Genomic DNA, 10,829 nt, shown 5'->3' on the forward strand with positions numbered 1-10,829 from the left:
CTATTGTTTGGACTGATGGGATGTATTTCATTGTTAAGCAATTTTATTCAAAAATATGTACTTTTTATACATTTAAAGGTGAAAATATCTGCAATAGTTTAAAATATCTATTTGTTTTAGAACTCAATGCTATAAATGAGGTTTTCAGACTAGTTTTACTAATTTCAAAACTTACAGGTAATTTTATCTACACTTTATTACAGATGTGATTTTAAAACACAATTTTAGATAAACAGCATCAGCAACAAACCCTATTAAGTCATTTTTAAAAGTGAAACTTCCAGCAGAACAGTCACACTAGTCTGACTCCTGCAGCTAAGGGTTAAATTGTCTGTGAGAAGCTGGTAAACCCCATATGTGAAGCAACGTCAGCAGCAGCCCAGCTGAAGCAGCAGTGATAAGCATCTGGAACAGCGATGTTTAGTCATTTGTCTGCGAGCTTCCTGATTGTGTATCAGTCTGGAGTTCAGTCTCCACGGTTCAGGCAGCATGCAGATCACCAACAGCAGCAACGGGGACGCCGGCGTGAGCCAGGCCAACCTGGTGAGTTCGGTTCTAATGGGCTTCTTCTGCGCTGTTGGAGTTCCTGGTAACATCGCCGTGATGGTGATCATCATCCGGTGGTTCAAGAAGGACAACTTCACCGTGCACCTGATGCTGAACCTGGCGGCGTCTGATATCCTGTGTCTGATGACCCTGCCGGTGTGGATGTACAACCAGCTCTTCACCTGGAGCATCGGGAGGTCCCTCTGCAAGTCGTTGGCGTTGTTGGCGTACTGCAGCGTCTACTCCAGCTTACTGACCGTCACCATGATGAGCGTCCACCGCTGCCTGCAGATCTGCTACCCCGACGTCTGGGCCAAACTGGGCAAGAAAGGTGAACGCTTCCTGCTCTTCACAATCTGGACTTTCGGCTTGGTCTTCTCCATCCCAGCCATTCTATCCCAAGAGCTCGTCCAACGAGAGACCAAGCAGGAGTGCGGACGACTCGTCACCTCCGACCAAACCAGGCTCACCGTCGGCATCCTGGAGAGTCTCCTGGCCTTTGTTCTTCCCGTCTCCATCATGGTCACCTCCTACTACTTCCTCCACAAGCGAGTGACCCAAAAAGCCCGGATCCGCAGCCGACGCCTCACCAAACTCGTCACCCGGATCGTGGTAACCTTCTTCATCTTCTGGACCCCTTACCACATTTTCAACGTGGCGGAAATCTTCGCCATCTGCCTCAAACCGTCGTTCCCGGAGTCGTCAGGCAAAGTCCTGGCGTTCACCAGCTCTCTGGGAGACATCGCTGGGAGCTTCACCTTCATCAACAGCTGTGTGAACCCTCTCCTCTATGCCTTCGCCTCGCGGAGCCTCCGTAAAAGCACGGAAACGGAAAATACGAACATCGTACAGACGTCCAGCATTTAACCACAGACGCTTCCTTCTGCCTGAAATCCTAGCAAGTTAAATCCTATTATATCTACTTTGAATAGTATTGAAATTCCTCATTTCTTCATTGTTATCTAAGTTATTTCTAACTTTTTTGTCCTTGTTTTAAGCATTACTACTTGGCAAATTACTTGACTTAAAACCTTGATTAATTTCAAAGCATTAAATCTTGTTTTGTTTTCTCAGATTAGAATTCCTTTTATTTTACCAAGCATTGCAAATGTAAGATTATTGTACTCATTTTATGAATATGAACTTAATAATGACCTTAATCAGTCTCAATTAGAATTTTAATTTTATTTTAAATAATTTTAACATGATTCCTAAAATCAGTTTTTTTTTTGCTTGATTTAAGTCTTACTTAAAGAATTTTGATATATTGAGCTTAATTTGAGAAATCTTACAAAAAATGCATTTTTAAGCAATTAAGCAAAATGTTTGGTTAACACAATAAAACAGTACAAAGAAGTTAAAAACAAGTTACTAATTCTTATAAAGCTTGAATCATCTCAAATGGAGAAATATTAGATTAGTCTACATTAAAGACTATATTTCCTAAGATATATATTTTTTGCGAAGCAATATCTCTTCATTTCATCCAGCATCTAGTACACTGCAAAAAGATCTTTTTAAAAATAGACTAAATGTCTAATATTTCTCATATTGACATACTAAAATATAGTTATATTATTATTTTTTTTTAACTTGGCAAAAAATGTTGTTTAATCCAGGATGCAACAGATAATTCAGATTTTGTAAAGAATCTGCCAATGAAGAAACAAGAAAAAATCTGACCTTCTTTTTTGCCAATTATTTTACATTATATCCAATCCAGGATCAGGGATTACTGTTTTAAGTTTTTTTTTTTTTTTTTACACTTAATTTTCATCTAAACTTAATATATTACAGAATTCTGAAGATTCAACTGAATGAAAATGAATAACTGTAATGTACTGTAAATATGTTCTATATTTAGCAATATTTCTAAATATTATTTTTATAGAAGCTGTTCTTTTCAGCTAAGAATGTAAACTTATATGTAAAATGTAAAAAAGCTTGCCAAGTGAAAAAATGATCTTGGTTTATTTCTAGAACATATTTCTAAATAGTTAATAATTTTAAGGGAGGTTATATAGTAATGTTTTAGGTTATAGAAGTAATCATAGTTCTCATAGTAACAACAGCAATAGCAGTTGGAGTTTTTTAGTAGTAATTTTAGTAGTAGTATTAGTACTAGGAATAGTAGTATTGTAGTAGTATTGTAGTAGAAGTTGACGTATCAATAAGAGTATTAGTAGTATATAATTAGCAGTTTATACCTTGTTACAAGGAATCGTGCAGTAAAACTGTGTAAACTATGTAAAATAGTAGACGTTGTGATTATAATTTTAAGTTTATGATTCAATAACTTGCACAGTCATTGTTTTCTCCTGTGGAAATAGAATTCTACTTCTGTTTTAGTGCACTCATAGACTTCTAAAAACTTACAGAAATATTTATTATTAGTTGTTTTAAGTTATTTTATATGCTAAACGTATTTGATTGTATTTATGTAGATTACTTTGTTTGTATTTAACTTTGCTGTATTTAACTCTGCTCTACGCCTTCACCTCATGGAGCTCAAGCACAGAAACAGAAAATGCAAATATATAAGACATTTATTTCTGCCTGAAGATCATCTCAACATCTCAACATCTCATCCAGCATCCAGTCTACAACACAGACTACTGTAGTATTTTGCACATGACTTCAGGAAAGCAGGGAATTCCCAATATTCCCCAACAACTTTCAACAGACTCTTATCATTGAATATGAAATGCTAATATATGTTGTAAATATGTTTTAAAATGTAAATTCAATTTGTTGTGAAATTTGTAGTGTTATATTTTTATAGGGCTGTTTTTTGAGCTACAACTGTAAATTTGATATAGCTTAATATAATAAAAATAAAACAGCTTACCACTTGTGCCATTTTGTGCCAATTTCTATTTAATTCTACTGAATGAAACTATTTTAGTGATTTAGGGCATGTCAGTGTGTCATTGCTATCATAACTACAGGAAAAGTATGCCTTGTGCATCTTGAATGTTTTGTTGCACATAACAGTAATTGAGACATGTTGTCAATTAGAACAGGCCATGTACCACCCAATGAAAATGTTTACCAGCCAATGAAACTAGTATCTTAGCCCCTCCCACTGCACTGGGATACACAGCAACTCAGCAACATTAGAACATGGTAGCACTAGAGCCGCCAAGGTAATTTTTAAGAGCTCATTTTTACAAATTTTATGTGCTTTAGAACACTTTTTATATATTTCTATGTTTATTTTACTGTTTAGTGATGGTTGGTGAAATAAGAAGGTCAACATCAAATAGAAAATAGAATATAAAAATCCTAAACAATGCAATGTACCTTAAAAAGCAATGAAGTTTAGTTTTAGTTATTTGGATTTCTTTTTTTTATATATAGAGATTATATTGAAATATTCAGTCTTGTTTTTGTGTTTATCACAGAAACAAAAAACAGTATTCATATATACTCTTAGAGCAATTAAGAGACCAATTCAGTTTATGAATACGTTTCTCTGATTTTGCTATTTATAGGTTTATGTTTGAGTAAAATGAACATTGTTGTTTATTTTATAAACTACAGACAACATTTCTCCCAAATTCCAAATAAAAATATTGTCATTCAGAGCATTTATTTGCGGAAAATGAGAAATAACAAAAAAACACTGAAATAACAGAAAAATGCAGATGCAGAGCTTTCAGACTCAAGTAATGCAAATAAAACAAGTTCATATTCATACAGTTTTAAGTTTTAAGAGTTTAGAAATCAATATTTGGTGGAATAACCCTTTGGTGGTTTTTAATCACAGTTTTCATGCATCTTGGCATCATGTTCTCCTCCACCAGTCTTACACACTGCTTTTGGATAACTTTATGCCACTGCTGAGTCCTGGTGCAAAGATTCAAGCAGATGCAGCTTGGTTTGATGGCTTGTGATCATCCATTTTCCTCTTGATTATATTCCAGAGGTTTTCAATTTGGTAAAATTTGGCAAAAAAAACTTACCATATATTTTTCCATCCCTGGAACATAATGGAACATAAAAGTTGCAACTTTTGTGTAAATATAAGATATCCACGAATGTGCAAATGCACACACACACAGCTTGTCTAAATCATGTAGAGACATACTGCCAATAGAATAGGACTCAAATTATTAATTTGTAATTTCAGTTCACGCTCTGGTAGGAGCAGAATGTGCTCTACACACTGGTCCACTGTTCAGCTGGGTTTAATATACAGTAATAAAGCTCTGTAATCAGTATGTGTGTGTGGGCGTCGGCTCTGACGCTTGGCTCTGCAGTGGGGTGATGAATCTGGTTCATTTCTCCTGGTTTCTGCATATGGAGGCGTGTTCCAGCCCTAAACTAACACACCTGTTCCCGCCAACTGTGCTCTGTAGAAGCATCTGGAAGGTACGTCAGGTTATGTAAGAACACACCGGAGCTACGTTTAGCCAGAAGGTGAGTGGAGGAGTGGATATAGCTGGCACCGAGGCATGCCAACGCATTTCCACCCGGCTCCAGCTGGCACCACCACGCTCTGACACCAGTAACCCACCTGTGGACGATTAGCCGCCTCATCAGTGAAATGACGGAATCAGATTCCTGGTCTGACAGAAGCAGAGGGGCTGCTGGACACACCTTCTCATTCTCTGTTTTTATTTTTTATTTTTTCTACATTGTAAATGAATAGTGAAGTCATCCAGACTATGAAGGAACACATAAGGAATCATGTAGAAACTTAAAAGTGTTAAACAAAACAAAATACTCTGTGATTCTGTCTACTTGCAGTTTCTGAGGCTGGTAACTTTGATGAACTTATCCTGTACAACAGAGGGACTCTTGCTTTTTCTTTCCTGGGGCGGTTCTGATGAGAGCCAGTTTCATCATTATGTTTTTGATGGTCTTTTCATCTGATTTTGGGTAAAAACTAGCACATGCCTCCTTCAAGACTCTGCCTGTATTGAACTGTTACTGATGTATCATTTCCGAGTAGCATCACAGCGCTAACGCTTTGAGGAAAACGCAGCGACTCGGTTCTGATACATCAGCCCACAGATGCAGCCTTGTGCTGATCCACATCACCCTAGGAGTGATGAGGGGAAAAACGACGTCTACTGTAACCACCCAGAGAGAGAGAGCAAGGCTCTACAATTGTGCTCTTTCATGGCTCCAGCAACTGATGGTAAGCTGCATAACCAGGATTCGAACTAGCCATCTCCCGATCATACTGGCAGCGCATCATTGCATCATCCCGATCATTGCAGGACTTCTCAGAGCCTGACCTTAATTTCTTAAAGTATTTTATTCTTGACTTAGTTGAGTAGTTCTTGCTTCTCATAATATGGATTAGAATATTAATCAAATATTCACTATTCACTGTATACCTGTAACTCTACCTCTTCGCAACTTTACTCAACAACTGATGCTCTCAAACACATTATTAAGAGACAAGAAATTCAAGTAATTAACACTTGATGAGTTCAGCACAGCTGTTAACTGAAAGCCTAAATTCTTGCTCAAGGACGCTTATTGGTGTAGCAGGCGTTGGTGTTATCCACTGCACCACACCAACCACTGAGCTGTGTGGGTCAGCCAGACGTCTTCCTGTAGCAGTTTTCTCTAGTTCTCAAGAGTCTTTTGAAGGTGTACGAAACAATACTTTTCGCTTTATGGCTTCATCTGTAATTTCTCTAAAGAAAAGAACTTCTATTTTAATACAGAGTTGCAGAGTTATCTGTGTTTCTGTGTCTTTTTCTAGTTATTATGATGAAAGTGTGAATACATCTTCTGTTCCAGCACTGCTTTACTACAAACAAAGGCTTTGTAAATTGACATTTTTCAAAATTAATTTCCAAAGCTCATTTTATTTCCACTGCTGCTTACCAATAAAAATGATTTCAACCATAATATGGAATGGGATCAACACATAATCTGTTTAGGACTGTAGAGAAGAGCACCTAAATAACTGGCCAATAAATATGTGTAAAACGAATGATGTCCATTGTATAAGTTTTATTAATCTTTTGTAACCTCATTATAAAACCTGCTTCTTGAAGAGCCACTAAACCCTAAATCATATTTTTTTCATTAATATATTAAATATGTTCCTCTGAATTAATAAAACATACCAGTCCTGCTTAATTATTTTTATAAATAGTTTCTAATCTTTAAAAAACTTTTATTTTGGTAATTTTTGCCTCTGCAGGACCCACTCATGTTGTACTTTGGTATGCAGACACATCACAATATGGAGATCAGTTAATCAATAATCCCGCCCCCCTGCTGACATCCAACCATCTGCTTCTCACATTTTGCTATCGGAGGCACACTGCTGCTGCTGCAGCTCAGCCAATCAGCTCTCCTTTACTCCTGCTCTGCCTCTAAACCCATACATCACCCATTGCATCTCCCACACTATTCCTCCCTTTTTTATGCCTTTTTGTTGGCCTTTTTAGGCTTTTTACAAATTTGAGCTGAGGGTGGAGTCAGCAAAAATCAGAAGGTTTAGTGCCACTTTAACCACTATAGGTCCAGGTTCTCAGAAATGAAGGAAATTGGTGTATTTCCTTTAGTTGCATCAATCTCTTCTTAGCTTCATCCACCAGGTGCTCAACTAAAGACCAAGAACAATCCCAGAATCCTCAGAAAGTAAGTAGTCCTCAGGAAAATCCTTTAAATTTCAGGAGGGTCTGTAAAACAACACCAGCAGCTTTTCCCAGGAGAATAACACTTTCACTCCAACTGATTTCCACAGTAAAAACACCATCGATTTAAAGATAAAACCAGAGACGGAGCTTCATTAGAAACACCTACAGAACCTTGTGCTTTCACTCACTTACTGGCCACTTTATTAGAAACACCAACAGATAAATCTTGTTCTTCCATTCACTAACTGGCCACTTTACTAGAAACAGATAAACATTGTGCTTCCACTTACTAACTGGCCACTTTATTGGAAACACCTACAGATAAACCTTGTGTTTCCATTAACTAACTGGCCACTTTATAAGAAACACCTACAAAACCTCATGTTTCCATTTACTAACTGGCCACTTTATTGGAAACACCTACAAAACCTCATGTTTCCATTTACTAACTGGCCACTTTATTGGAAACATCTACAGATAAACCTTGTGCTTCCACTCACTAACTGGCCACTTTATTGGAAACACCTACAGATAAACCTTGTGCTTCTACTCACTAACTGGCCACTTTATTAGAAACACCTACTTCTTGTTAATTCGCTTTATAGCCATTACATTAGAACCACATCTGCAATGTTCTTACGCTCACTGGCCACTTTATTAGAAACACCTACAGAACATTATGCTTACACTCACTCACTGGCCACTTTATTAGAAACACTAACAGAACCATGTTCTTCGTATCACTTGCCACTTTATTAGGAACAGCTACAGTATTTTGTGCTTCTATTTATTATTGAGTGTAATAAAGTTTCCAAAGGTCAAGGTTGAGCTCTAATAGAGGGGTTTCTGTTAAAGTGGCCATTTATATTTTCAACACTGAACGCTCATTGTGTTTATGGGCTGCACAAGTGCACAAGCGCTGTCAACACAACGTGTCAAACAGATAAACACCACAACAGCAGCGTCATCTTCCCCCGTGTCTCTGCTGGGTGACCTTCACGGACCCCCCAGAGCAGAGCCGGTGGTGGGGGGTCGGTGGGCACTGCAGAAGAACAGCGACTGCCAGTCAGTGGCTAATGTTCCAGACAGATTGGCCATTAGGAAACGCTCGGGTGCTGCCGGTGGCAGACAGGCTCTGACTTTAAAGGCCTGTTAACTTTTATGAGGGTTCTTTAAGGGAAAACATTAGAGTCTTTATAGCCCCCGCTCCGGAGGAAGGCCTGATTTATCCCCCGGCGCCGCTGGAGTCCGCATTAATTCACATTTCTCCTGTTCTGGTTTAATGGTGCGCTGAGAGATAACACAAAAGGAAGATGACAACTTGATTACATTAAAGCAGCAACCTTACAGCACGTTCACCAGCCCACCGTCCCACTCTGAGTCTGGAGAAGATCCAGATCTTTTATCTTCATCACTTTATAATTCTCATATTCTGATTCTGATATCTATTAAAGGGCCCATTACGCCCCATTTCAGCTTTCTTAGAAAATAAGAGTTTAATTTAGAGTGTAAATATCGGTCAATATTTAATTCTTCTCATTCAATGTTTTTTCTACATTGTAATTTAATACTAAAGTCATTAAGACTATGAAGGAATACATGTAGTAATTTAAAGGGGTTAAACAAACCCCAAAAAATTGGGGCAGTCCTGATGAGTGCCAGTTTTAACAGGACACTGCCCACAGGACTCTTCCCACAGGACTTTTACTCTTCCTGCAAAAACAACTTTGCCCACAGGATGCTGCAAAAAGGACACTGCCCACAGGACACTGCCCACAGAATGCCACTCACAGGACACTTTCCACAGGATTCTGTATAATTACTTCCTGTTTATTTAATTAACATGAGGGGGTGGCATTCACAAACACACACACATCTACATTCAAAAAGGATTGTCTACAGGAATCTGCCTACAGGATGCTGCACACAGGACACTGCCCACAGGGTGCTGCAAACAGGACATAACCCACAAGACACTGCCCACAGGATGCTGCAAAAAGGACATGACCACCCAAGACACTACCCACAGGATGCTGCAAAAAGGAAACTGCCCACAGGATGCTGCAAACAGGACATAACCCACAAGACACTACCCACAGGAGGCTGCAAAAAAGGACACTGCCCACAGGACACTGCCAACAGGATGCTGCAAAAAGGACATGACCCACCAGACACCACCCACAGGATGCTGCAAACAGGACATGACCCACAAGACACTACCCACAGGATGCTGCAAAAAGGACACTGCAAACAGGACACTGCCAACAGGATGCTGCAAAAAGGACATGACCCACCAGACACCACCCACAGGATGCTGCAAAAAGTAAACTGCCCACAGAATGCTGCAAACAGGACATAACCCACAAGACACTACCCACAGGATGCTGCAAAAAGGACACTGCCCACCAGACACCACCCACAGGATGCTGCAAACAGGACATGACCCACCAGACACCACCCACAGGATGCTGCAAAAAGGACACTGCAAACAGGACACTGCCAACAGGATGCTGCAAAAAGGACATGACCCACCAGACACTACCCACAGGATGCTGCCAAAAGGACATGACCACCCAAGACACTACCCACAGGATGCTGCAAAAAAGAAACTGCCCACAGAATGCTGCAAACAGGACATAACCCACAAGACACTACCCACAGGCTGCTGCAAAAAGGACACTGCCCACAGGACACTGCCAACAGGATGCTGCAAAAAGGACATGACCCACCAGACACCACCCACAGGATGCTGCAAACAGGACATGATCCACAAGACACTACCCACAGGATGCTGCAAAAAGGACACTGCAAACAGGACACTGCCAACAGGATGCTGCAAAAAGGACATGACCCACCAGACACCACCCACAGGATGCTGCAAACAGGACATGACCCACCAGACACCACCCACAGGATGCTGCAAAAAAGAAACTGCCCACAGAATGCTGCAAACAGGACATAACCCACAAGACACTACCCACAGGCTGCTGCAAAAAGGACACTGCCCACAGGACACTGCCAACAGGATGCTGCAAAAAGGACATGACCCACCAGACACCACCCACAGGATGCTGCAAACAGGACATGACCCACAAGACACTACCCACAGGATGCTGCAAAAAGGACACTGCAAACAGGACACTGCCAACAGGATGCTGCAAAAAGGACATGACCCACCAGACACCACCCACAGGATGCTGCAAAAAGGACATGACCCACCAGACACCACCCACAGGATGCTGCAAACAGGACATGACCCACCAGACACCACCCACAGGATGCTGCAAAAAAGAAACTGCCCACAGAATGCTGCAAACAGGACATAACCCACAAGACACTACCCACAGGCTGCTGCAAAAAGGACACTGCCCACAGGACACTGCCAACAGGATGCTGCAAAAAGGACATGACCCACCAGACACCACCCACAGGATGCTGCAAACAGGACATGACCCACAAGACACTACCCACAGGATGCTGCAAAAAGGACACTGCAAACAGGACACTGCCAACAGGATGCTGCAAAAAGGACATGACCCACCAGACACCACCCACAGGATGCTGCAAAAAGGACACTGCCTACAGGACACTGTCCACAGGATGCTGCTCACAGGCTTCCGCCCACAGGATGCCACCCACAGGACACTTAGTAAATAAATGTCTTGAGTATAA

The 10,829-nt window shown here is 40.3% G+C and overlaps 1 protein-coding gene across 1 annotated transcript; it reads left to right on the forward strand.

Annotated features, from left to right (window-relative positions):
* Window positions 1-448: 448 nt before the first annotated feature.
* Window positions 449-1,752, forward strand: LOC103022266 (leukotriene B4 receptor 1-like). Its single transcript, XM_007230396.3, has one exon. It carries the CDS (start codon window positions 490-492, stop codon window positions 1,411-1,413), a length of 924 nt encoding a protein of 307 aa, XP_007230458.3. The 5' UTR covers window positions 449-489; the 3' UTR covers window positions 1,414-1,752.
* The last annotated feature ends 9,077 nt before the right edge of the window (window positions 1,753-10,829 follow it).

Source organism: Astyanax mexicanus, chromosome 23 (assembly GCF_023375975.1).
Source record: "Astyanax mexicanus isolate ESR-SI-001 chromosome 23, AstMex3_surface, whole genome shotgun sequence".
Taxonomy (NCBI): Eukaryota; Metazoa; Chordata; class Actinopteri; order Characiformes; family Acestrorhamphidae; genus Astyanax; species Astyanax mexicanus.